The 26,179-nt window shown below is 50.0% G+C and overlaps 1 protein-coding gene across 3 annotated transcripts in view; it reads left to right on the top strand.

The window, feature by feature from the left end:
• Positions 1 to 16,718, top strand: part of Akap1 (A-kinase anchoring protein 1) — a 31,879-nt gene extending 15,161 nt beyond the window's left edge. For 2 of the 3 annotated variants that reach the window (XM_040749458.1, XM_040749457.1), the window contains exons 2-11: positions 1,993 to 3,587; positions 6,362 to 6,495; positions 8,324 to 8,450; positions 8,979 to 9,106; positions 10,836 to 11,013; positions 12,698 to 12,848; positions 13,197 to 13,264; positions 14,607 to 14,680; positions 14,942 to 15,004; positions 15,663 to 16,718. In XM_040749458.1, coding sequence (XP_040605392.1) covers positions 2,024 to 3,587; positions 6,362 to 6,495; positions 8,324 to 8,450; positions 8,979 to 9,106; positions 10,836 to 11,013; positions 12,698 to 12,848; positions 13,197 to 13,264; positions 14,607 to 14,680; positions 14,942 to 15,004; positions 15,663 to 15,737 — 2,562 coding nt within the window. In that variant the 5' untranslated portion in view covers positions 1,993 to 2,023 and the 3' untranslated portion in view covers positions 15,738 to 16,718. Of the gene's footprint in view, positions 1 to 1,992; positions 3,588 to 6,361; positions 6,496 to 8,323; positions 8,451 to 8,978; positions 9,107 to 10,835; positions 11,014 to 12,697; positions 12,849 to 13,196; positions 13,265 to 14,606; positions 14,681 to 14,941; positions 15,005 to 15,662 lie in introns of those variants that run through there. The other variant, XR_005878384.1, reaches the window with a different exon arrangement.
• The last annotated feature ends 9,461 nt before the right edge of the window (positions 16,719 to 26,179 follow it).

Raw genomic sequence — 26,179 nt, 5'->3', positions numbered from 1 at the left:
TAGATAGAAGCAGGGACATCTGGGAGAGTCCAGAGTAGACATGACCAGGCTGAGCTGGGTCATGTGGGAGAGGAAAAGGGGAAGGGAGAGAGGGGAGCTAGGTGCAGCAGCAGGAGGCCAAAGGTATAAGAGGGGAGGGTAGCCAAAATGTCTGGATTATATAGGGAAGAGCCTCTGGGGAAAGGGCGCCCCAGCCTCTGGGCTGGAGAGTTTAGGCAGAGGTGGGGTGTGTCAGCCATACCCTGTAACAGGTAGGGGCTAAGAGATGCTGGAAGAGCCTGGCCGCCAGGTCTGCTTTGATACGTTAAATAGGCACTTCAGCCTTTTGTCACAGGTTTGAAACTAAATAATGTGTGGTTCCAAGAGTGCTTTCTGTTTGTAGATAGAAGTTGTAACAAACCTGCTAAAAAGACCACACTAGTAATGAGTTCACAGTTGCATTATGCAAAATCAGTTTGCAGAAACTGCCCTTCTCCAGCTGAAGGCTTAGTCAGAGTTAGTTTCCTACCCCAACCCCAACCTCTTACCCCTCCCCCCTCCCCTCCCTGCACCCCAGCTCTGCTCTGGCTTTCTTCATTACAGGGTTTTCTGTCTTGCACAGTTTTCTGTAACACCAGAACAGCCAGTGAGCGATTGATTCTACAGTGTATTTGGCAGTCATTGGTCTGAAAAGGGCTAATTCTAACTTTGTTTCAAACAGTAACCTTGGTGGGTGGGGTGGTTCTTAAGGTTCTCTGTCTATACACAGGTATATTTGTTTTATGTTGTTTGTTCGTAGGTGGACCACAGAGTATGCTTAGTATCTTTCCCAGGTTATTACTAACACTCTAAAAAAGATAGTATGAGCTTCCCCCTTTTTCTTGACTCCTACTTGCATCTTCCCTCGTGGATCAACTGGCAAGTAAGACCTAGGTTCCCATTCCTCAGCTGCCACCCACGTAGTGATAGGTTCTAAACAAGGATGGATGGGTAGATTGAGGATGAAAAGATACAGGATGGAGCTATTCGCATCTGAAGCTACAAGGTAGCATCATGGAAGTTGTTTCCACCCAGAGGTGTATTTGCAAGTCACCTGTGCCCTGGCCACTGCTCGGCCCTGCTCTGCACTTGGCAGTCCCCTTGCTTTGCCTTTGGAGGTCCGTCTTTACAGCTGGAAGGGCTTTCTGGGATGACCTCTTCCCCTGCATTCCTAGATAGGCCTCCTAGTCTCAAGCATTCCTCTTGTAGTGTGCTTCAAGCTTTCCTGGGGATCTTGTTAAAGTACAAATGTGATTCAGGGCTGCACTTTCAGCAGGTTCTGGGGTGGGGATAGCAACTTTGGCCTATGGACCACACTTGAAGAAACAAGAGTCTAGAACAGTGTTCCCAAACCACTGGGGAGCCAACCAGGGGGGAGTGCTGAGGCATTTACACTGTGCAGGTATAATGTACTGTGTCAGTGTACAGTTCCTGTACCTACAGTTAGTTTTGTTTTTGAAACAGAATCTCACTATGTAGCCATGGCTGATCTGGAACTCACTATGTAGGCCTTGAATCTACAGAGATCTGTTGTGGAGGTTCTTTCCCGGCTGGTCCTGCTGCCCTTCTCAGCCCCAATAAACACACAGACCTATGTTAATTATGAAACTGTTGGCCAGTGGCTAAGGCTTCTTATTGGCTAGCTCTGTCTTAGTTATTAACCCATAACTACTAATCTATGTATTTCCATGTGGTCTTTGCTTACCAGAGAATACCCGACCTGTTACTACATGGCAACTTTTTGGCAGGCTCTATCCGCCTGTCTTTCCCAGAATTCTCAGCTCCTAGTCCTGCCTATCTTCCTGCCTTATTGGCTAACAGTGTTTTATTCATTAACCAATAAGAGAAACAGAAGGACATCCCCATTAGAGATCTGACTGCCACTTTCTCAAGTGTTGGCATTAATGGGGTCCAGCATCACTGTGCCCAGCTTCCTGTACTTCTTTAATACCTCTTTCTCTTCACTTTCCCTAGGCACAGATAGCGTCTTCACCTCACCTCCAAGATGGCAATCCAGTTCCGTTCACTCTTCCCCTTGGCATTGCCTGGAATGCTAGCGCTCCTTGGCTGGTGGTGGTTTTTCTCTCGTAAAAAAGATCAGCTCAGCAGCAGTGATAAGCAGGTGGAGTCACTGAAGGTTGGCTCTGTCATCGAGGACCAACTCCCCAGGGAGACCTGTCCTAGAGTCCTATCTGTGCCCCCCAGTGTTACACAGCCTCCAGAAATGGAACAGCCCGCAGTAGGCAAGTCTTCTCCAGAACCCGCAGCCTTGCCAAGGATACGTCAGGTTCGCCGAAGATCAGAGTCCTCAGGCAACCTCCCCAGCAATGTTGACACAAGGTCACAGCCATGTAGAGATGACAACTCAAAGGTGGAACTCTCCCTGATGGGGGACGAAGCCAAATCTATTCCTCTTGGATGTCCCCTTCTCCCAAAGGAAGTGCCCTTCCCCTGTGAAGCCTCGGAGGGGTGTAGGCAAGAGTCTGCATTGGGCAAAACACCTGGAAGGGGCTGGCTTGACCAGTGTGCAGCCTCTGGAGAGAAAGCAAGAGAGAAAAGCGGGGTAGAGGGGACTGGAGACGCTGTATTGGGGGAAAATGGACCCGAGGAAGGTCTGTTGTCCCAGGAGTGTATCTCAGAAGTGGAGAAAAGTGAGGTTCCAAGCCTGGCCTCCTGCGGAGATGGGGGAGAGAAGGTGAGCAGTGGCCCCCCACAGGTGGCTGAGCTTGCAAAGAAGGAAGAATATGTGGTTGGGAAGTTGCCAAGTAGCTTTTTGGAGCCGGTTCACTCAGAGATGGTTAAGGATGAGGACGCTTTGGTACCCCAAGTCAGAGGTGGCATTACTCATGACAGAGACCTGGCGAGAGAACAGGTCAAAGAGGAGACCTTGCCTGAAAATGATCAGATTGAGCAGGCTGCTTTCCAGATTATCTCCCAGGTGATCTTGAATGCAACTGAAGAGATGCGGGCCTCCACGACGGGCAAGACGGTGGCACAAGTGTATCCCCCCATCTCAGCCACTCAGCCTCAGGGGCTGGAGGAGAGCAGTGTCCCAGCCAGCCAGAAAACTGGCCTGGGACAAGACATCCCACACCCTGCTTCCACTACAACAGGTGCCACTGCCAGCCCACCAGCAGAAGCTCTGCCACCAAAGACCTACGTGAGCTGTCTTAGCAGTCCTCTGGCAAGCCCCACCAAGGACCAGAAACCAAAGAACTCTGCACACCACATCTCCCTGGCCCCTTGCCCACCACCAGTTACCCGCCTGAGACAGTCTCTGGATGGGGCAAGTTCCCCAGGAGGAGATGACACTTTTGTCACCTGTATGTCTGACAGCAGGCAGAGTGTCGTTTCAGTGACCTCCTCAGGGCAGTGCTCAGATTCTTTGAGTACTTCGGGGCTTGAAGACTCTTGCACAGAGACCATCTCAAGCCCCGGAGACAAAGCTGTCACCCCACCACTGCCAGACAGTACTGAGCCCTTCAGCAATGGGGTGCTGAAGGAGGAGTTCTCAGACGTGGGGACTGAGGATGGGTGGACCATGGATGCGGAAGCTGATCACTCAGGAGGTAGGAGGGTCTTGGTGCTTTCTTGGTGAACCTGGGAGGGCTCCCATTACTCGCTAGGCAAAAGCTACTGGCCACCCTTCCCTTCTGCCACTTGTGCAACAAAAAGATGCTGCCCGTCTCAAACTCTGTTATCCAGCCACCTGCACAATTGGACACCTCAGAGAGCTGGTGGGTACCCTCGAAGTCAGGTGACCATGAGACCCCAAGGCTATGAGAGTAGTCCATGGGTTCGCTAGCCAGGGAAACGCCCCCGACCTTTAGAAGGGACCAGGGCTGTTGGGTTTACCAGTCACCCTTATTGTCTTTTCTCTTTTGGACACCCACTCTTTGGTGGGCCTTTGAGGGTAAGGCCCCCTTAGTGGTACCATCCCAAGAGCCAGGGATGGGTGAGCATCTCTTAATGGTTGACTTCCTTTACTCATGCGCTTGTTCCGTGTCTCCACCTGCTCTCCTCCAGAAGCCCTCGCTGGGTAAGTTCCCCAGGACAGCCGCAGCTTCGAGCGCTGGCGGGTGGCTCGAGCTGTCTGGGTTGTTGCTGTGACCTCTGCAGAGCCTCAGCTGTCCTTTTTCTGTGCAGTTGCAGTTCCACCCCGGGAAAGAGGGCACTTTGGTAACGGAGGGTGCGCTGGGTTTTTCGAGTGCTGACCCCAGCGTAGACAGTTCAGACCGCTAACGTACAGGTCAGCAGCTCCTGACCCTGCTTTGCAACTCCCCAGGGGTACTCTGGTAACCTCCCGGTGACTTCCAAGCAGTTCATGGCTTGTTTGTCCGGGAGCATTCCCAACCATTCAGTTTCATTCAGGAAGCTTGGGCATTTTTCTTGGGTATTTTACTACTTTCGTTAGAGTCTGGGGGGCACCACACGTTAGATTTTGTCACCCCAAGATGCTGTTGATTGAGACCATGATGATTTTAACATACCCTCTAAAAGAAAACAAATTCTGCCCATTGTAATTGTGGGAGGCCAGATACTGTAAGCTACATCCCAAACTGGAGTGCTAAAATGTTAAGATAAAATCTTATATTGGGCAAAAAGGAAGGTTTTTAAAACCATCTCAAGAATAAAGGAGTTTCTATTTGCCTGATGCCCATTACTGTAATGAATGAACCTTCAGCCTTGTCTCAGCTCTGGACAGATGCTTTGAGGCTTCCAGCATACCGAGAGACCTTAATCAATGGGTGGGGAGGTTCAGGGTGGCCCCCGGTCATAGCCCAAGGATAGGGACTGGTGAGCTCAGTGGGTGTTGAGCAAGCAGCACTGGTGTTCTCAGGTTAGCCTTAACCCTACTTTGTGCCTTTCCCCTGGGGCTGAAGGGAGCAGGACTGCATGCCTAGGGAGCTGGAAGCTGGTCAATGATTGCAGCCTGCTGAAGGCCTGGTATGGTCCTGAGTTGCTCCTGGGAGCCATTGGCATGCAGGTGTTAGCCACTCCAGTTCTCTTGGACAGAGGCCAGGGGCTGTGTAGCAGTAAAACCCCAACCAGCCTGTTTTGCTTCTAGCTTCTAAAGGTTGGCCGAACAGCTTTCTTGTGTGTGTGTGTGTGTGTGTGTGTGTGTGTGTGTGTGTGTGTGTGTGTGTGTGTGTGTGTGTGTGTGGTCCTTGCCTCAGCTTCTAAGGTTGGCGAACAGCTTTCTTGTGTGTGTGTGTGTGTGTGTGTGTGTGTGTGTGTGTGTGTGTGTGTGTGTGTGTGTGTGGTCCTTGCCTCAGGCCTAATGTTGAGAGAGGTCACTCTAGAGGTGACTTTTTTCCGCCTAGGGGTGGAGAGTTCCAGTAGGCCGTAGTCTTTTATATCCAAACATACTTGGATTATTTGGGAAAGTGTTATGTCCTGAGTTTGGGGAAACCAGGTAGAAAATAGCCTAAGTAGTTGTCTCTTAGGAGTGGTCTGTTTCAGGCCAGTAATTTGTTATTTCCACCAGAGCCGAGTCTCTTAACTTGCCCTGGATGGTCCCTGGTGATCATTTGGTCTTTTCCTTTTCTCCCTTTTCTTTTTTGCAATGGTCTCTTTTGTCATGTCCTGGGGAAAAGTTGAACAGCCTAAGCTGATGCCAGAGTCGCATTCCCTACTGTCCTCTTGGAATAATGAGCTTTGGTTTGTCTCACTTACCAAGGGCTGTTTGAGCCACCCCACATTCAGACTTCACAAGCCAAGCCCAACGGGGAGGGGAGGAAGCCCAGCAGCCTTTGTCCATCCGCACCTGGCTGAGACCAGTTGGCCTTGATCAGGGCTGAGAATGGGATCCTCAGTAGCTATTGCTGTGACTGACCACCTAACCCACAAACACACACAGCAAGGTGGTTGTGACAAGAGGGTCAAGGCCTGCTTCTAGGACCATGTAGACCTGTGGGTCATCTTGTTAGCCCCCTCTCCACTGTGTCCTGTATACGCCTCTTCCTGGGCATAGAGTGGGTTTCTTCCTAGCTTACTACGTGTGTGTCTGTCCCAGCAGCTGTGGGTAGGCATGGCTGCCAAATAAGCAAGCAGGATTGTTAAGTGACAGGCTAAAATTAGGTATATGGGCACCCTAGGCCTTCTTTCATTGGGTTTTCCTGAGCCTTCTAGTTGTCTGTGAGCTGAGTGGTGTCTGCCAAGCTTGCAAAGGGGTGTGTGTGCAGGGCCTCCTAGGATTGTGAATTTGAGAAGCTGTGATATAGTTAGGACTGAGCTGGAGTGTGTGTGTGTGTGTGTGTGTGTGTGTGTGTGTGTGTGTGTGTGTGTGTGTATGTATGTATGTGTGTATGTATGTGTATATATACCGCTTCCTCCCCTGCAGGTTCTGACGGGAACAGCATGGATTCAGTGGATAGCTGCTCCGGGCTGCCAAAGCCTGACAGCCTCCAGAATGTCCAGGCAAGCTCCAACCCCAAGAAGGTTGACCTCATCATCTGGGAGATAGAGGTGCCAAAGGTAAGGGCTGGGTTCTGTGGGAGGTCAAAGTTCCATTATTGCCAGGTTTAAAGAAGGCCAGGGAATTAGACGGGTCAGGCTGGGAAGCTGTAGGCAGGCCATCTGACAACACTCACATGTTTTGCTAGCCCCAGGTTCCTCTGTGTGGGCTGCAGCTCAGATCCTCTTAGAAATGCTAGCACGTCAGCCTGAGGACCAGTTGTGAGACCCCTTCCCAGCTCCGCACTGTAGAGTATACCAGACAACTGAGCAGAGCTTAAACTGGGAGAGAGCGGAAAGCCTGGAAACAAGCAAAGTCGGGGCAGCTCCAGCCCCGTCTGGGAGCAGCTGTGAGCACGCTCCCTCCCTCTCACTTCCCACCCTGTGATTGTTAAAGCCAAGACTGATGTTTTAATTAATGCTTCTGAATATTAACCATTTAATTTTCCCTTGCTAGTCTTTACAAACATTGTGATAACTGCATTATTCATCGTATGAACGTCTGTTGCTTCGTCAGTCCCCAGTGCCTGAGTGGTTTCTATCCCTTGCTGTTAGAACTTAACAACTTATTAGTGTTTATCGCTGGGGCTCAGATGTAATTGGCAGACTGCTTACTCCCAGGGCACTTGGCTCCGTGCTAAGCTGCAGACCTGGCTCGGTTTGAACTTTGGGTCAAGATTCCTGTGCTGACCCCGGGCTGCTGGCTCTCGTGCTAGATTTCTTCCCCAGCGACCTTGTTAGCAATCCTGTCCTCAGTGGTCACAGAGGGCATGGTGAGGCAGGCTCTGGGTGAGTAGGGACCGTGTCCCTTGCCACCCTCCAGGGCTGGGGTCGTTTAGAATTGTTGCAAAGCTTGTTTTACATCATGCTTAAGTCTGGCGTCTTCTGTTTGCCTTGAACTTTGGTGCACTAGGCCCTTGTACATGCTGTCCCGTGGCTGTGGGGTGGGAGCCTGAATGTTCTCAGGTTTTCGTTGTCCACTAGTGGACTTAGAGGGGCAGGGGTGTGAGGAACTAGAGTCGACCCTTATAATAGTAAAGCTTAGAGAGAGAGAGGGAGAGAGGAGAGAGAGGGAGAGAGAGGAAGAGTGAGTCTGTGAATGTGTGCGTGTGAGTGTGTATGTGTGTGTACGGGGTGCTGCTTCTTTAATGTTCTGAGTCTTGACCACATGGTTGGGATGAAATGCTGAGTCCTGGGACAGACTGCCCCCTTCAGCTGCTTAGCAATTGGGTGGTCTTGAGCAGACCCCAGAGCATGTCCCAGCTAATTTTTCTTTATATGTAAAATGATCGTCTGTTATGTTGAAATTTTCTCTGTCTAGTCTTAGTCCCACTGGATCGGTTTCTCTCCTCCCCACTGGGTCCCTGAAGCCGCTATGAAGTAACCACTCTGAGACTTAATATCTATTTATAATTGTTTGGCCATTGGCCTAGGCTTCTTACTAGTAGCTCTTTCTTAATTACTAACCCATAACTATTAATCTGTATATCTTCACATAGTCTTATCTTACCGGAGAATTCCCAGTAGTTACACGTCGTCTGTCCTTTGTCTTCATTTTCCCTGTCTCTGTTCAGAATTCCTGCCTAGCTAAATCCTGCCTGTCCATTGGCCAAAACAGCTTTATTCATCAACCAATTTAAAAAAACCCATATTTGCAGCATACAGAAAGACCTTCCACATCACTGTTCTGTAGGTTCTGTGACTGAACCTAAGTGCTTAGAACAGTTCTGAAAAATAAATGCTGACACCAGCAGTGTGAACTTGACATTACACAGAACAAGCCTAGGCCTTTGGGCAACGAGTTGATTTCCTGTTTCCCTAATCTCTCTCTCTTTCCCCACCCTGGAAGCACTTAGTTGGTCGACTGATTGGCAAGCAGGGCCGGTACGTGAGTTTTCTGAAGCAGACATCTGGTGCCAAGATCTACATCTCTACCCTGCCTTACACCCAGAACGTCCAGATCTGCCACATAGAAGGTCAGTGGCGTGTTGTCCCTCTGCTTAGCTTCCTTGCCTGAAATTAAGGCAGTGGCATCCAGGCTGCAGTTGTACTTCGGAATTTTAGCCTCTGAACAGAAAGTGTAGGTTTCTAGGGAGAGCACACTGAGTGTCTTCCCTTCAGGCTCCTGCAGTTCAGTGCTTGCTTGCAGGAGACTCTGTCCCTCTGTACCATCTGTCTATCTGGCCAGGATAAGTATGGTACTCAGCGGACAGGACCAGGGTCCTGGGGGCACAGTATCTGTCACCCACATTTCCCTCACAGAGCACACAGTACCTTTTGGCCAAAGCCATTTGTGCCTTTCTCATTTGCCAGCTTCTTTTTGTGTTCAAAGCAAAGGTGTCAGAGGGGAGTAGATTTAAACGATTTCATTCCTAAAGCAAAGCCAAGTTTGGGCACTTTAGAAACCCTGGCACATTAGAATCCTAGGGAATGGCATGTGGGTGGTTTGTGTTTTCTGTCACTTGTCTCTTACAGTGGCTTCGTGTCCTGTCCCTTGCCCTTAGGTTCTCAGCACCATGTAGACAAAGCTCTGAACTTGATTGGGAAGAAGTTTAAGGAACTGAACCTCACCAATATCTATGCTCCACCACTGCCTTCGCTGGCGCTGCCTTCCCTACCGATGACATCTTGGGTGAGCAATCTCGCCAGGATCCTACTTCATGTCTCATCCCCTAAACGTATCCCAGTTGAGACACCGTTAGTGCGTGGGCCAAACAGGCCCATGGGTGTGTATGTGCTCAGTTCTGGTCTCCACGCAGCGCTGTTGCCTATATGTCCTCTGAAGATAGCATAGATGCTGGCAAGAAGCCAGGGCCACTGGGAGGACTATATTTTCCTGCCACTTGGTCATTCTATCTTTTTTCTAGGCATTTGCCTAAAGAGAGTTGAGCCAGGAGACTGGGTGTGGGTGCCTTAAAAGCTGGTGCTGTATCTAGAGGCCTTGGGTAGGATCTGCCAAGAAGGATTTTGGGGAGACTTAGATGGCCATTGCATTCTTTCTAGTCAGCTGGGCTGAATAGTGGACCTGGTGAAGGATCCACTCCTCTTATCTCCCCAGGAACTGCCTACATTGTAGTTGGTAAATGCAGAGTCCCCAGCCTGGAAGCCCTAGAATTTAGCAGAAGAGAAGCTAATATCTCCAGAGCAATGAGCAGACATGCCTTAGGTCCTCGGTTGGTCTCTTGTCGTTGGGAATAGACATGCAGAGTTCTGTTGCCGCAAACTATTTACTGCCTTTCACAGCTGGGCTGAGCAAGCTGCTTCATGAAAATTGCCCCTTTGGGTTTTGTTTAGGACGGTAGGTGTTTGAGCTGTCTTCTCCCACCAGAGTCCCTTGTGCGGTGGGGGTTGGGTTGGGGTGGTGTTCCTTTCTGTCACTGTGGGCATTTGGGAGTGGGCTGGGCCCCACTTCATTCTTTACTCCTGATTTAGAGGTTTTCCCAGGAGCCTTGGGTATAGCTTCTCTTGTTAAATAATGGAGTGTAGTTAGTGTCGGTGGCTTACTCCCCTTATGTTCTGATTGCTCAGTGGGACTGGGGGAGACTGAAGTCAGCAGGACTTGAGGGACCCACAGAAGACAAAGGAAGTTCTTCTTGGGGCCACCAGGCTTGAAGTGCAATTCAAACCCTCCTGTATGCAGAACCCTGCTTTGCCACCTTAAAGCTCAGCATCGGGGAAAATGGTCCAGAGTACAAACCTTTTAGAGAGCTCCATAGTGCTCCGTGGCCTCTGCTAGGACCTTTCACAGGGGCCTTAGCAGCTGAGTGCACCTACAGACCCCCACCCGAAGTGAGGAGATTGGGGGACATCTGTCAGGTGGAGGGGCGTATGCTCTAGGGGCCAAATAGAAGGCACAGAAGAGTGACTAGGCCACCAGCCCTGCAGACCTCAGCAGTGGACCTGGACTGAGGCTGTTTTTTGTTCTTCAGAGGCAGAGAATACTTTCAGATCTGGAGTCTGCTGCAGGTCCAAAGGGGCTGTCCACCCAGTGTTCTCAGGCATGTTGTTTAAGCAAGCCGCTCACTCCGTTTGCCTTCCTTGAGTCTTACAGACTCATCAAAAGAAGTGGCAGGGTCAGAGAGCAGGCAGGCATGCTCTAGGGGATGGACCCCTGCCCAACCTGTGTGAGGATCTAGATACAGTTAGTTTGGACTAGGAGGTCCCCCTGTCTGATCCTGAGGTGAGGCTGCCTCTAATGGCAGGTCTCAGTATTACAACACAACAGCCAACAGACCTCTGCTATCTGGGTGCCATGTTGTTGCTGATGGCAGTATCAGTCCATAGGCTGGCCCTGGGGCCTCTGGGCATATCCCAAACATGAGAAGAACTGATACAATATTGGCTGCCTCTTCCTCCTCTAGCTCATGCTGCCCGATGGTATCACTGTGGAAGTCATCGTGGTCAACCAGGTCAATGCTGGGCACTTGTTTGTACAGCAGCACACACACCCCACCTTCCATGCTCTGCGCAGCTTGGACCAGCAGATGTACCTCTGTTACTCTCAGCCTGGAATCCCCACCTTGCCCACCCCAGTGGAAAGTAAGTGCTGCCTAGAGAGTTCTGGACTCTGGTCAGGCCAAGACATGTAGACCAGGTGGGTTACCCAATTCCACATTTGATCTGGAGTAGGAAAAGACTGTTTGGGACTTCTTCATGGGACAGCATCTCTGAGTTCTTACATTGTCATGGAATTGGGCTGGGTTGAGTTTTCTGGCTAGCTAGCGTTTCCACTGACTGACCAAAGCAGTAGGATTGGAGTGGCATTTTTCTGGTAGACTCGGATCATAGCCCCAACACTTTGTCTTCTTTTTAGTTTTTTTAAAATTACATTCTTCATTTTATGTGTGAGTATTTTGTCTGCATGTATGTATATGTACCACATGTGTGCTTGGTGCCCATGGAGATCAGAAGAGGGACTGTAGTTAATGGATGGTTGTGAACCACCGTATGGGTGCTGGGAATCAAACCCAGGTCCTCTGCAAGAGCAGCCAGTGATCTAACCACTGAGCCATCTCTCCAGCCTGGGCTTTGTGTCTTCTCAGTGGGGTAATGCCAGGTGGTACCCAGGCTCACCATCAGGAAGTAGAGTGATAATGCAATGTGATATGTCACACAGAACACTTGGGGTACATATGTTTGTCACCAGTGCAGTGGGCTGCTGTTGCCACATGACAGGTGAGGAAACAAAGAGACTTGATCAGACAACACTTGAGCAGGGACTGGGAGGGGACTACATGTCAGAACATTCCTCTGTTCCCTCATGGGCTTTGAGGCTGAGGAGAAATTTGAAGTCGTCTGTTTTGTTTGTCCCTCTTGGAAGAAGGACATCAGACGTGCAGTGCTGTAGTGAGAGGCAAAGATGAAGCTGGAGCATAAGGGTGGCTGTACCGGGGCTTCCTGTCTGCATCAGGACCAAGTGCGGTCTGCTCCTGGTGGTGCTACAGGTGCTTTGTGGCCCGTATCCTGCGGCTGCCCCTCTCCATGGCTGCTGGGGACACTGTACTTCCTGAGGCTGAGACTAAATGGTGTGACGTATAGACAGACCCTGATGTCCTTCTGGCCAGGCTAGAGTAGACCAGACCATAGGTCCTGGGCCACTGAGTGCTGCTATGCTTGGCAATTCTTGATTCTCTTGGGGGGATTTTCCTTAGGCACAGAGCCTGGGGCAGTAACTCAGTGACATGCTTTCCATAGGATCAGTTTGATTTCCCCCCATTTAAAAAAAATGTGTGTGCGTGTGTGTGTGTACGCGCGCGCGTGCACGTGTGCGTGCGTGTGTGCGTGCATCTGATCCCAGCACTGGGGAGGCAGAACCTGGCCAGCCATCATTTAAAAAACAAAAAGGCAGTCTGAGGAATGACAGCTAAGGTTATCCTTGCCCTCCATACACATGCACAGACACAGGTCCTCCCCCTGTTTGCTGAGTTTTATGTTTGGCTTGGCTTATTCTGGTTTATGTGCCAGTTTCAGGCTGCAGTAAATTTCAGAGTCGTATATCTAGACTAAGGCCCTTCAGGGTTTGGGAATATGCTAAGCTGGATTTCCCTTGTTTGTCTTGGGCTCTGGGGAAAGTTTTGTGGAGGATTTGTATTGTCCTTGCCCACTACCTATGGAAATGCATGCCTCTGACCATGTGGGAAGGTGGGGAACAGTGACCAGGATAGCCCTCACAGCCCTTCCCTAGGCCAGACGTGTTCCACACACTTGTCCTCCCGCCCTGCAGTAACGGTTATCTGCGCTGCCCCTGGTGCGGACGGGGCCTGGTGGCGAGCCCAAGTAGTGGCCTCCTATGAGGAGACCAATGAGGTGGAGATTCGCTACGTGGACTATGGTGGATATAAGAGGGTGAAAGTCGACGTGCTCCGGCAAATTAGGTGAGTGGGATTCCTTGGCCAGTCACAAGTCACTCCTGCATGGCATGGGGTGCATGGCTCAGTTCTACCCAGCTTCAGGTGGGCCTGGAGTCGTCCTTCCTGCCGCCAGCTGTGTGTTAACAGTCAGGTGTAGAGAGACATGATGGCCTGCCTCAGCTACACAGACTAGAAGGCTGGTCTGTGGGAGAAGCCCCAAGTGTCAGGCATCAAAGGAAGTCCCTCTGAGCCAGGCATGCAGCTGCCCACCTTCATTCAGGTGTGCACGTCATCCTGGATTAGGCTGCGGTGCTCAGTAGAAGGTAAATACTGGTGGTCCACGTTAAACTCGTCCCTTTCTTGCCTTTCTAGGTCTGACTTTGTGACCCTGCCATTCCAAGGAGCAGAAGTCCTTCTGGATAGTGTGGTTCCACTGTCAGGTAACAGGCGGGCCTCCAGCTTCGGGCTGGGCACTGGTGGGCACCGGGCTTTCTTGGAGCCCTCCTCTTTTCTCATCTGAAGCCTGGCTTCTGGTTGAGTAGATCTTGGATTTCTAGCATGTCCCCAGGCCATGCTAATACTGCTGTGGGGTCTGCTGCCTTCTACTTTGGCCAGCTGCCAGCCTGAGAGGTCCAGTGAGGTACTTCAGATGTGGTCCAGTGAGGTACTTCAGATGTGGTCCAGATAGCCAGGCCTGAGGGCAGCCTGCTGCTCAGCACGGCCACTGCTCCTTAGGGCATGGTGGGGAACTGTGCTGACCTGTGTGTCTGAGGCCAGAAGCATTGCCCCTTAGCCTGCCTGTCTTCTGGCATGAGGGGATGTCTTTTCAGGGTAGCTGTGAGAGTGTACTGTTGTAGAGTGGTCAGATCACAGCTTCTTCTGCTGTATGTAAAAGTCTCTAACCCCCGTCCCTCCCTCTCCCATGCAGGCCCCTTCAGGCCCTGCTTTGTGTAGAGCAGTTTAAGTGCTCTAGATATACTACTGTATAACCAGGCATGGTCTTACACACTTGTAATCCTAGTACTCAGGAGGCCAAAGCAGGAGGATTGCCATGAGTCTGAAGCCAGCCTGAGCTACACACACAGCAAGACCCTATCTTCAAAGGAAAACAGACATTACAGTCCAGCAGAAGTCCTGTCAGAATGCCGGCAGGCTCTGTTTTTTGTTTCCCTCCTTTCTTGCCAGCCTTTCTCTCCATCTGTCCATCTAAGCAATCTGGTCAGGCCCCCTGAAATCGGCCCTCCTTTATCACAAGACTCTTCCACCACACTTCATAAGCTCTTGACTTCCACCCTGCCACGTCCAACCTTGGGCATGTTCTTTTACGTCACATTTGTAAGCCAGCCCAGTGGAAGGCACCTCAGGGTCTGTTAGAGCGCAGCTGCTTGGATTGGAATGCTGCCCGCGCTTCGGCGGGAGCTGCTTGGCCTTTGAGTTCAGCCTTTGCCTGAATAGTGGACATGCTCTCCCGTCTTCTGGGGGCATTGCTGGTTTGGTGGAGGTGCACACACTTGTTCAGTTATAGCTGGCCTCCAGATAAGCGGGAGAGAGACCTGCTTGCATCGAAGGCAGCTTTTCTGTCTGCCTACACCTTGGGGGACGCATGTAGCTGGGGCTTCTCTGTTTATCCACTTGAGCCACATAGACACAGGCCCTGCTGACAAGGTGGCTCTCAGAGACGCAGTCATGAAGTCTGCAGCATCTGGGACAGCCTGCAGGTGACAAGACTGTTTTGTCCCAGTGGGTATGCGGACACTGCTCTCCCCTTTTCCTCTCTTCAAGATGATGACCACTTTTCACCCGAGGCAGACGCAGCCATGAGTGAGATGACGGGCAACACAGCACTGCTGGCCCAGGTACACGGTTGGGGGAGAGCAGCAGGGGAGGCTCCTACCTGGTGCAACTGAGTGTCCAGGCTTCTTGAGATCCGACATTTAAATGCACAGCCTGTCCTATGGTCATGAGCCTGGAGTGACTGGCAAGTGTGTAAGCCAGACCTTCATACGCTGAGGCAAGGGGATTTTGAGTTTGAGGTCTCCCTGGGTTACATGGTAGTTTCAAAAGCATGCACAATGTAGCCTAAGATGTTGTCTCTGCTCTGCCCCCTGCTCTTCCAGGTGACGAGCTACAGTGCGACTGGCCTTCCTCTGATTCAGCTGTGGAGTGTGGTTGGAGATGAAGTGAGTTTGCCCCTTTCCACCCAGCAGTGGGCTGACTGGGAACTTGTTCTGGCATTTTTTTTTTTTTTTTTTTTTTTGGTTTTTCGAGACAGGGTTTCCCTGTGGCTTTGGAGGCTGTCCTGGAACTCGCTCGGTAGACCAGGCTGGTCTCGAACTCACAGTGATCTGCCTGCCTCTGCCTCCCGAGTGCTGGGATTAAAGGCGTGTGCCACCAACGCCCGGCTGTTCTGGCGTTATTAAATGTCACCATTGTGCCACCCAGGGAACACGGCTCCACAGTTAGGTGTGGTGATGTTGTGGCATGTAGCGGGTGGAGGCTAGAAGTGCTGTTGAACGTGTAACTTCTGGGACAGCCTCTTCCAACACAAAGTACCTTAGTGCCACTCCTGGGAGACCCTGCTCCAGACCTTCCAGGACCTCTGTCCATTGCTCTTATCCTTACTGTCAAGGCTTGGGTTTCTTCAAGATTTTAGGAGCCTGTGCCAAAGTGGCACCACATGTAAGAAAAAAAAGAAAAAAAAACCCTGTTGTAGTTATGCCCTCTGTCTGCACCTGACCCCTGGCTGATGACTGGGGACTTGGGTAGGAGAAGCCATGATGTCTTGAAACCTAGCCCCAAGGTGCCATGTAGAACTCTCAAGAAAACTCTGTTTTCCAGGTGGTGTTGATAAACCGGTCGCTGGTGGAGCGAGGCCTTGCACAGTGGGTGGACAGCTACTATGCCAACCTTTGACCTCAGCCCCCTGAGCTATTTCAGTCTTTTTTTGCACTGTTGAGAATTGGGCTTGGCACTCAGGACAGAGATTTAACATCAGAATAACAAACATTGTTTTCTCGAGTCTTCTTTCTCCCATTCTGTAGCCCTTCGGAAAAGACGCATCCTTCCCGAGGAGTTGGGTGTTCTTTTCAAAGCCTTAGGATGGCGTTTCACCAGCCAGCTGGCTTAGCCCTTCTGGAGGCTGCTTGAAGGAAGGTCTCCTAAGCAGCTTGTCCTGTTCCCATTCCATCCACTCCCCTCTCCACACCCAGACCCCACACTGCAGCAGGCAGGCCAGGGCGGGTGTGGGGCTGACTTGCAAGGGTCTGTTTCCGAGTTTATTCAGGGAGTAAGTCATGGACTGGCTGACTGGGATCGACCCCTGTGTAGCTCACATGGATGAATTGACGGTGTTTAGATGGCTTTTATATACTTCCTCCAGGTCTGTAGGAGCTCAGACTTTTTTAAACTTAGATGTAAATATGGAGCAATCATCACACCTGACCCCAGTGAGTGGGGAGAGGGGAAGCTGTCATCTTGCCAAGCCTGGTTGTAATTTGTAATCATTTTCTATTTGTGCAAACTGTAAATACATGTTTAAAGTGTAATATTTTGTACAAGACACACTGGAGGACAAAGGGAGCTCAAAACTCTCCCACAATCTTCATCCCGAAACAGAAGTCCATCCCAGAGTGGGACTGCTGCCCCTGCTGGTTCCAGCCGGGTCTCCTACAGCCTCCTGTGCACAGACAGGAAGCTGGATGGGGAGATTGCCATTGGGAGATTTTTTTTTCTGTACACATTTATTTAAAAAAAAAAAACACAAAAAACAAAAACTCATTGAATTACCTTGCAGTGGTGTGTTTGACTCTTTTATAGACTGTCTTTAGCATTGTGCAATTTAAGCATAACTTAAGTATCTTGGACTTACATAAATCTTGAATTGTATAAACTATAGCCTTGAGTCCAGTTTTCTTCAGTGGTTTCAAAGATTTGGGACTGAGGAGGGTGGTCGTGAATGGTGTGTGGTCCACAGAGGTTCTAGCTGTGGCTCTCTAGGGACTATGATAAAAGACTCCATGGTCTTTGAGGACGTTTTGGCCATCTCTTCCCCATCATCTTACCCCACCGGGTTGTGGCTAAGCTTCCTTTGGCTTCTGCATCCAGAAAGCACAGGGTCTGATGTAGGGAGAAGACACAGAAGGTCACAAGCCTTTGTAGTTCCGATGACACCAGAGTGCTTCCCATGGGCAAGACTCCTTGGGCCGAAGCGCAGGGTCTGGAGGATGGCTCCATAGGGCATGGTTGGGAACTGGGGAGGAAACGCAGGTTGGAGGATCAGTCATGAAGGGTTTGTACTCTTCAGTCACTGCAAAGGAGCAGGTTTCTGGAGTTTTCTAGACAAGCTTATCTGAGACTCCTATTGCTAGTGGGATTACATCAAGACACATCTTAGCATGAACCAGAAGCGAATGGGAGAAGAGATCCTGACTGACTGGTGGGGATGGAGGGCTGGGCTGCAATGCTACAGTTTCTTCCAGTTGGATACAGGTGTTTGGAAGTGACTGGTTATATACGGCAGAGCCTGGGTTCTGGGGTCACTGCTGTATTGAGTACAGCCTTAGTTAACAGCTCCTGAGAATGGAAGTCACTTGCTGCTGTCAGACTTAAGATAAAACAAGATTAGGCACCACAGGTATAGAGTACTTGCCACAGTGAGCCAAAGGGTAAGTGCTTTTAATGTGTGATCTGGAAGGAACAATTAACCTCTATTGACAATGTCATGGATAGGCAAGAGAATCTGGCTCTCTTTCTAGTCTGGTAATGTCCAGTAGAAAAACAACCTGACTCTCCAATATGACAAAAATTCCCAAGAACCACTATAAAAGAAAAAATTTTGTTTGTTTTTCAAGACAGGGTTTCCGTGTGCAGCTCTAGCTGTCCTGGAACTCACTCTGTAGACAAGGCTGGCCTCAAACTCTGAGATCCGCCTGCCTCTGCCTTCTGAGTGCTGGGATTAAAGGCGTGTGTCACTATCATATGCCTTTAATAATAAAAAAGTTGACTTGTGAAATGTGTTTTGAACCAGCTGTTTGCTGTCTTCACCGCACTCCTGTGTCTGACTGACACAGCTCCCCTGAGCTTCCCTGTGTCTCACCTTTCCTTTGGACTATGATTGCTTTTGTTGTCAGGACCCAAGAATCTTGAATGTGAGAACGCGCATGTCTTCTTGACCTTGCCTTGGCCGGGCAGCATTGTTTGGCTGGACATCTGGGTGTCCCTTGCCAAGAATTCTGTCCACTCAACAAAAATGTGACCTTGAGCCCTATTAGACCTAAATGTGGACCATAGGGCTCCTGGCCGATTATGAGGTAGAGGTGATATGTGTCACAGGATCTGCAAGAGCAGTCCCCACTTCTGCCCAGTGTTTAACCATGTTTAGCTAGTCCTTGATGGGAGTAGGGGTGAGAATCAGAATTGTCACAAGTCACCAGGATGGGGTTTGTGTGTCGTGTGAGCTGCTGTAGCTCAGCCGGCTTAGTGGTGCTGGTCTTGGCACTTGTCTTAGCCTGTATTCTATGGCTAAGTGCTCCATGACAATTCTTAGGTGAACAATTGTTAGGGCTGGCCTGCAGTTTCAGAGGTTTAGTCTATTGCCATTGTGGCAGGAAGCACGGCAGTGCTCAGGCTGGCATGGTGCTGGAGAAGGAGCTGAGAGTTCTACATCCAGTGACATGTCTGCTCCAAAAGGCCACACCTAATCCCTGCCAAGTGCCACTCCCTAGTGACCAAGCATTCAAACCTATAAGCCTACCGGGCCATTCGTATTCAAACGACACAGCCCTCCAACTCATTCTCTGAAGACAGAACTCTGGTCACAGGGCCATCTATGCACCATATTCTGCTTGACTTGGGCAAAGTTCCCTGCTCTCTGTTCCCACAACTCTTACTCTGGAGGTGATGGGTTTGGTAGACCCACATTTGAATCCCCAGACCCCACATAAAGCCAGATGCTGTAGTGTACATCTGTAATCCCTGTGTGCCCATAATGGGAGGAGGAGAAGACAATCCCCAGAAGCTTTTCAAGGCAGCTAGCCTGACATAACTGCAAAGCTACCTGTCTCAGGGTAGAATGTGAAGTTGTCCTCTGACCACCATACATGTGCTGTGGCATATCTAGGACTGTACACACACACATTGGTTTTTTGAGACAGGGTTTCTCTGTGTAGCAGTTCTGGCTGTCCCAGAACTCCCTTTGTAGACCAGGCTGGCCTTGTACTCACAGAGATCCCCCGCCTCTGCCTCCCAAGTGTTGGGATCAAAGGCATATGTCACTGCTGCCTAGCTTTTAGCTATGTATTTTAAATGAAGGTGAATGTTGATAACCTTGCCAGGTTTAATTGGGAGCTAATCTGTTCTACAAATAAGGGCCAACAGAAGAGTCCTCTTAATGTATTTTTACAAAGAGAATGCTCAAAGTGAGATTGTGGCTGTTTCTTGATAGAAGTAGGCTCAGCTGATGTCTGATGGAGACCAACAGCATTGGAGAAGTCCTGGTGCCCTGGGCAAGGTAGGCCGGTCCCTCCTACCTGAGCTGGGATGGAGTTCTTGTCTCTCTCTGGTCTCCCTGGCAGGATGGCAGGAAAGGCAATCTGACTATTCCCATGGGTTTCTCCACCAAGTCCCTGTGTGTGTGTGTGTGTGTGTGCCAAGCCTGCTGGAGGCTATGAAGCTGAGACAAATCCAGAGCCTTCAGGAAGTGGGCCAGTGATTCTGAAAGATGTAAGCCTAACTTCACTTCTGTGTGGGATCCTGGAAACCTCTGGTGAGCTAGGGACCAGGCTCAGAATCAGTTGAACCTGGCCTTGAACCTGTGTCTTCAGAGATCCAAGCTCTGCTCTCCATGGGGTACCATAATTCCCAAGGAACTGGGCCTACATAAGCACAAGCCACTGTACCTGATTCCTTATCTTCATTTTAACGATTCAGTCTGTTCTCTTGCTCATCACCAAAGTCTGAGTACTTCCCCAGGGCTGTGGTGGTCCATGCTGGGTGCATATTAGACTTGCTATGTAGTCTGCCAAGCACTTGAGGCCAACTCTCAGATATGCAGATTTAACTAGACTGAGATGAAGCTACACACTGAGTGATAATTCAACATTATTGTCTCTGGGGAGGATAGAGAGACCATTCAGCAGTTAAGAATGCTTGCAGCCGGGCGTTGGTGGCGCACGCCTTTAATCCCAGTACTCGGGAGCCGGAGGCAGGTGGATCTCTGTGAGTTCGAGGCCAGCCTGGTCTACAGAGCCGATTCCAGGACAGCCTCCAAAACAATACAGAGAACCCCTGTCTCGAAAAACAAACAAACAAAAAAAGAATGCTTGCTGCTCTTCCAGAGACCTAGAGTCAGGTTCCTAGCACCTACACAGGGTAGCCCCAAACCACAGGAGGTCTGATGCCCTCTTCTGGCCTCTGTGGATATGCACACACACATGCACGTATATATGCAGACACAATAAATTTCATATTTTAAAAGATTATTTGCAGGGCTAGGTAGATGACTCAGTAAAGTGACTGCTTGTACATGGCTGAGGATCTCATCGATCCACACCAAAAAGTCAAGGTGGGAGTTAAAAAGATGGCTCGGAGGTCCTGGGTTCAGTTCTCAGTGCCCACATCAGGCTCATAATCACCTGTAACTCCAGTTCTCTGATGTCTCTGGCCTCTGAGGTCACTGCACTCACTTGCAAGCCCACTCCCACCCTCCCCACTATTACCTTTAGAATAAATGTAACAAATGCCTGTCGCTTTGGAGTGTAGAGGGCCTTGCCTTCTCACTTATGCATGTATACCAGTGACCTTCAAAAGGATGTTTCTTGGGTCCCAGAGTTCCTTTGTGCCCTTCCCAGTGCCCTGTCCAATCAATCCAATTTAGTTCCCTTTGGTTTGTGGCCACTCAACACAATGTGTGAAATGCTGCGTGGTTGTTATCTTTGCTTATGTAGATCCCACTCCGAACATGCTGCAGTTTGTTGACATACCCTTTGGCTCATGTTCATTCAAGTTGGTTTTAGGCCATCATGCATGAAAGCTGCCATGATGTTTACTGCTCTTGGTCAACGTGGTAGCCATTGGCAGTGTGGCAAATGCAAAATAGATAGTATCAGAAAAAGCATGATTGCAAAATAATTGTCTTGGACATAGTGGGTAAAATATATATGCTTTATTTATTATTTATTTATTTGGTTTTCAATAGAAGATCTCAAGTAGCCTAAGCTGGCCTTAAATCATCTATATTAGCCAATGGTGATCTTGAGCTGTAGCATTCGGTTCGAGGTTACATTCAGGACCTACAACACTTCTCAATGATCTGGGGAAGGGCTAAGGATGTAAAAAGACAAAGACAGTGGCTCATTCTTGCAAGGAGAATGGCCTTTGTTGTAACAAGAGTGGAGCATTAAATACCAATAGCAGGCATGGTGGAAAACTACTAAGGTCTACCAAGGTCAGGAGCTCACGTTCCCAGGGCCCTCCTGCAAAGGAAGGACAGACAACAGGAACTTGAATTTAGACAATAAGGATGGGCAGAAAACAGGAACTTGCATTCAGGCTATACTGGGAAGTGGGGACAAGAGGTATTTTGCTGGATGTGTAGTCACAAGCTGGTCAGCAGATGCCCATGGGAGAAGGGTGCAATATTGAGCTTCTGATCTTTCCACATTGTCTTAGTTAGGGTTTTTATTGCTGGGAAGAGACACTGTGACCACAGCAATTCTTAGAAAGGAAAGATTTAATTGGGGCAGCTCACAGTTTCAGAAGTCTGTTCCATTGTCATCATGATTGGGAGTATGGCAGTGTGCCGGCAGACATGGTGCTGGAACTGAGACTGCTACATCTTGAAGGCAACAGGAAATAGACTGACTGTCACACTGAGGGAAGTTTGAGCAAGAGAGACCTCAATGTCTGCTCCCACAGTCACACACTTCCTCCAACAAGGCCACACCTCCTAATAGTGCCACTCCCTTTGGGGACCGTTTTCTTTCAAACCACCACACACATTCACAAGTGCACTGGTATATACCACCATGGCTCGCTATGCGGTGCTAGGGATCAAATTTAGGACTTCATTCATGGTAGGCAGACACTCTACCAACCAAAGCACTTACCCAGTTCCCCCTTAGACTTGAAAAAAATGCTTTATGTGTATGGTAACCTGCAAGTATGTCTATGTATCACAGGCTTGCCTGCCTGGGGCCTGAAAAGTCAAAAGAGGGTGTCGGGTCCCTTGGAGCTGGAGTTACAGATGGTTGTGAGCTGCCATGTAGGTGCTGGGAGCTCAAGCCTGGATCCCTTGAAAGAACACCCACTGTCACCTCTCCAGACCTGCCTTCGCCCCTTTGATGTTTAAAGGGCTAATGGACATGCATGGTCATGTGTGCAGCCATGACTGTTTCTATTGGATGGTGCTAGGCAGGAGAACACTGTTACAGGAGGTCACAGTCCTTCAGATAGTGGCTCACATTAGAAACTCAAGCTATTTGCTTCAGTTTACTTATAATGCTTGCCAGTGGCTGGGTCCTAGCACAGACCCACCAAACCAGAAATTCTTAAGAACTGGGCTTGGAAACCTACATTTTTTTTCAGCACTGGGGCATAAACACAAGCCTTTGCACATGCTCTACAACTAGGCTACATCACTAGCCCCCTTTCCATTTTCATTTTGAGACAATTGTCCAAGTCTCCGTCGTAGTCCAGGCAGTGGAAGCAAGCTTGTGGTCCTGCCTTTTCCTTTTTATGTATTTTTTTTTGTTCTTTGAGTTTGACGTTCAAATTCTCTATATAAGACCTTGAAGTTTGTTTTGTTTTGTTTTCGAGACAGGGTTTCTCTGTGAAGCCTTGGCTGTCACTCTGTAGACCAGGCTAGCCTCAAACTCACTGAGATCTGCCTGCCTTTGCCTCCTGAGTGCTGGGATTAAAGGTGTGCGTTACCACCGCCTGGTGACCTTGAACTTCCAGCCCTGCCACATCTGCCTCCCAAATGCCAGAGCTAGGATTACAGATGTGACCACTATACCCAATAAATGTGGCCAGAGGGTCGCATCCCGAGGTCCCAGGCATGACATTTCCCCCCTGGGTTGAGACAACATGGAATCCTTGATTGCTGTGGTGATTTGGTTTGGGGGTAGAGTTAATTGTTGTGTAAGCTGGGTGTTCTGCTGTCTGCCATGTGTCTGTGTTATGCCTTAGGTCAGATGGACCTGGAGCACAGTTATCAAAGGCTGCCCAGTTTAGTCTTCTGTTTCATTTCTACCACGTCAGGCAGGACATAGTTTGTAATGATCCTGTTCTGTAGTTGTTCATTTAAACAGTAAAAAGTCTGCCTTTAAAAGTAGAGGCAGGCGAATCTGAGACCAGCCTGGTCTACAAGAGCTGGATCCAGGACAGCCTCCAAAGTCACAGAGAAGCCCTGCTTGAAAAACTGAAAAAAAAAATAGTAGAGACAGTAAAGGGGAGCATGTTTTTGAAGAAGTGGAGTGAGTCTCTCTGTACTGCACAGGGCAGATCACTGCTGTTACTATCTCTAGCCACGAGATGGCACCACAGCACAAGCTAATGTAGGTATCTCCTCCCTTGGCCTCATCACTATCTGAGAACGGAGGTCCTCCTAGCACGGTCTCATTATTAAACCTATTAGGGATGCAAATTTCCAGCTAGCGCCCAGATCTACTGAACAAGCACCGTACAGCACTCTGTCAAGGTGGTTAAGAAGCAGACTTAAGTTTGAGAGCCGCTGTCCTAGAATCAACCTTGGGGTAGCTTGGGAACTGTGCCCACTGGAAGCCCAGAGTGCTTGCTGGGGAGTGGTGAGGAGCTGGGAAGAGGAGGGGAAGAACGGCGGGTGGCGGGTGGAGGAGGTCACGGATGCAGGTACCATTGATGCCCAGGTGGTGTGCAAAACAGGAAGTCGGTATGCACCGGGCAGCAAGGCTGTTTTTCTTCCAAGTGGGATAAATTCAAGTGGGGCCAGGGGGAGTAGTGGAGAGAAAGGGGGCTCTGAAACGGGACCCCCTCCTGTAGGGCGACAGATCGTGTCTAGGAGCTGGAGCACAGGCTGTCTGAGCTATGCTGGGAGCCCTGGGGCAGTTTGTGTGCTCACTGTGGCTCTTCATCTCAGCCTATTGTGAAATTTCACCGGCCTACTACTGTGTTAATGGATTGAAACCCTGCAGCCCTCCCAAGACGACCCAGGAAAATGGATGCTCAGAAATCAAAAAGAAGCTTGAGACGGGGTGGGAAAATCACCAGTGAATTAAAGACCTTATTTTTGTCTTTTCGATCCCATCTGTACCCTCAGGGAAGGCCAGTGCAGAATGAATTCATCTCTCTCTCTCTCTCTCTCTCTCTTTTTTTTTTTGACACGGACAAAAATTCCTTTTGCAGGTCGCTACTGAGGCTTCAAGAGGGTGACATTTCATGCAAATAATTTTTTTCCAGCCATGATATAAACAGTTTTTTAGTTTGATTTATTTTCGATGTCAGAAACAAAATGGAAGTTAGCTCTTTAAAAATGAGCGTGGCTGGCTGAATAAATAAATAATATGCTCTTGGCCAGAACCTGCCAGTACCTCCTTAATTGCCCATTGATTCTCTAATTCTCTGCACTTTACCATCTACGAAATTAAGAGGCCACGGAGCATGGAGATGTCTTTTGCCACACAAATGAAAGAAGCAGGGGTTTTCGGAGGTATAGTCCCTTCTGGGAGCTTTGGCCTGGCATTAGAAGGCAGGAGTCACTCAAGGATGAAAGCCTGGTATCTTCCATGGATCCTTCCTGACCTCATGTGCCGTCACCCTGACTTTCCAGCCATGAGTATGTGTGTGGTGTGCCGAAGCCGAGAATGTGGGCTCTGGCATGACACGGACAGCAGCCAGCCAGGTCCCTGCTGTCCCTCCTAGTGATCCCTGGAGGTTGGGTGGACTGGCGTGACCTCCCTCAGATCTGTCAGACTAGTCTGATGAACCCAAGGACACGCCAGGAAAACTGCCTTCTTTCTAGGGGGGACTCTCCAGGAAGCTCCCTTCTGTCCCATTTCTGGAATGGATGCTGCGACCAACCAGCCTCCCCTCCCTCGGAAGTCCCCAGCACCATCTGTCCAGCCTCCTCAGCTTCCGGACTTCACTTGTCTCTTTCCTTCAATTCATCCCTGCAAGCTACAGAAACCTGCTCTCTCATCTCAGGCTGTCCCCCGGGACCCTTCTCCACAATGCACTCTTCTTTAAGATTCTGCCCTGAGGCGTCCTTCTCGGGGGCACGACTCTGAGCACTCATGCCACCACATGGGGTGGGGTGAGGACAGGACCCACCAATTGCTTCTCTGCAGAACTCTCTTAAACGGGTCCTCATCGTCCGTTTCCCTGGGCCCTAGGGTGGGGGCTCTCGTCCTTCGTTCTCTGGGTCCATAATGCTCATCATTTCTTCCGCCCAGAGCCACAATGACTGTCTGCTACCCTGGAATCTCCAAGCATGTCTGCTTGGCTGTTAGTGTCCCCATCAGAACATCTACGCTGGACTGGGACCCCAGGCAAGGATGCCAAGGCAGGAACAGGGAGCCTTTGGGCCGCTCAGCTGCCCCTCCTCTCTGTCCCCATTCCCCTTTCTATCAGCATCTTCCGTGAATTAGAATTCTCACTCTTCCACTTACCAAGCCAGCATCGCGCCTGCCTGTCTCCGCCACTGTCAACATCCCTGCTCCCTAGTCTCCAGCAGCCAGAGCTCCAGGGCCGCCCCTCTCTCCCTGGCAATTATGATTCCTTCCCTGGCTCACGTCGGAAGTCTTTGTTCTTGTCCCTGAACGTTCAAGTTAATTTCTACTGACTGTTTATTCAGCCTTTGTACTGTCTGGCTTGCTGCTTACTCAGGAAACCGGGTCCTCAGAGGCAAAGCACGGGAATGTGGGGGACTCAGCAACAGTTTAGGACAGGAAGTAAGATACTTCAGAGGAGGCGGGGTTAGACAGGAATCCTCAGTTCCTGGACTGGGATCATGGGACGGGGAGGGAGGGGAAAGGAGAGCAGGACAGAAGAGGGGGGCAAGGGAGGTGACAGGAGAGTTGGCCTCAACTCTCAGGCACCACTTTTTGTGCCTGGGGGCAAGTGCGTATGCAAATATGCATGGAGACAGGTGCACCCCCACTGACTTAAAAGCCTGCTGTGTGGGAGGCGGAAAACAAAACAAAACCGGCATTAGCTGCCCTGGCTTGCCCTCCACCTTAGCCTTTTGTTCTGCCAAGCATTTGGGAGTTTAAGAGAGGGGTCATGGGTCAGCAAAACATCATGCTCAGAGGTACAGAAGAAAGGATCCCATAGGGAGGGGCTCCGAGGATGGAGGGGGCAGGGGAGAGAGCAGGGAGGGAGAA

The sequence above is a fragment of the Mesocricetus auratus genome, unplaced genomic scaffold (assembly GCF_017639785.1).
Source record: "Mesocricetus auratus isolate SY011 unplaced genomic scaffold, BCM_Maur_2.0 Super-Scaffold_100007, whole genome shotgun sequence".
Taxonomy (NCBI): domain Eukaryota; kingdom Metazoa; phylum Chordata; class Mammalia; order Rodentia; family Cricetidae; genus Mesocricetus; species Mesocricetus auratus.
This window is presented reverse-complemented; position numbering and strand designations above follow the sequence as displayed.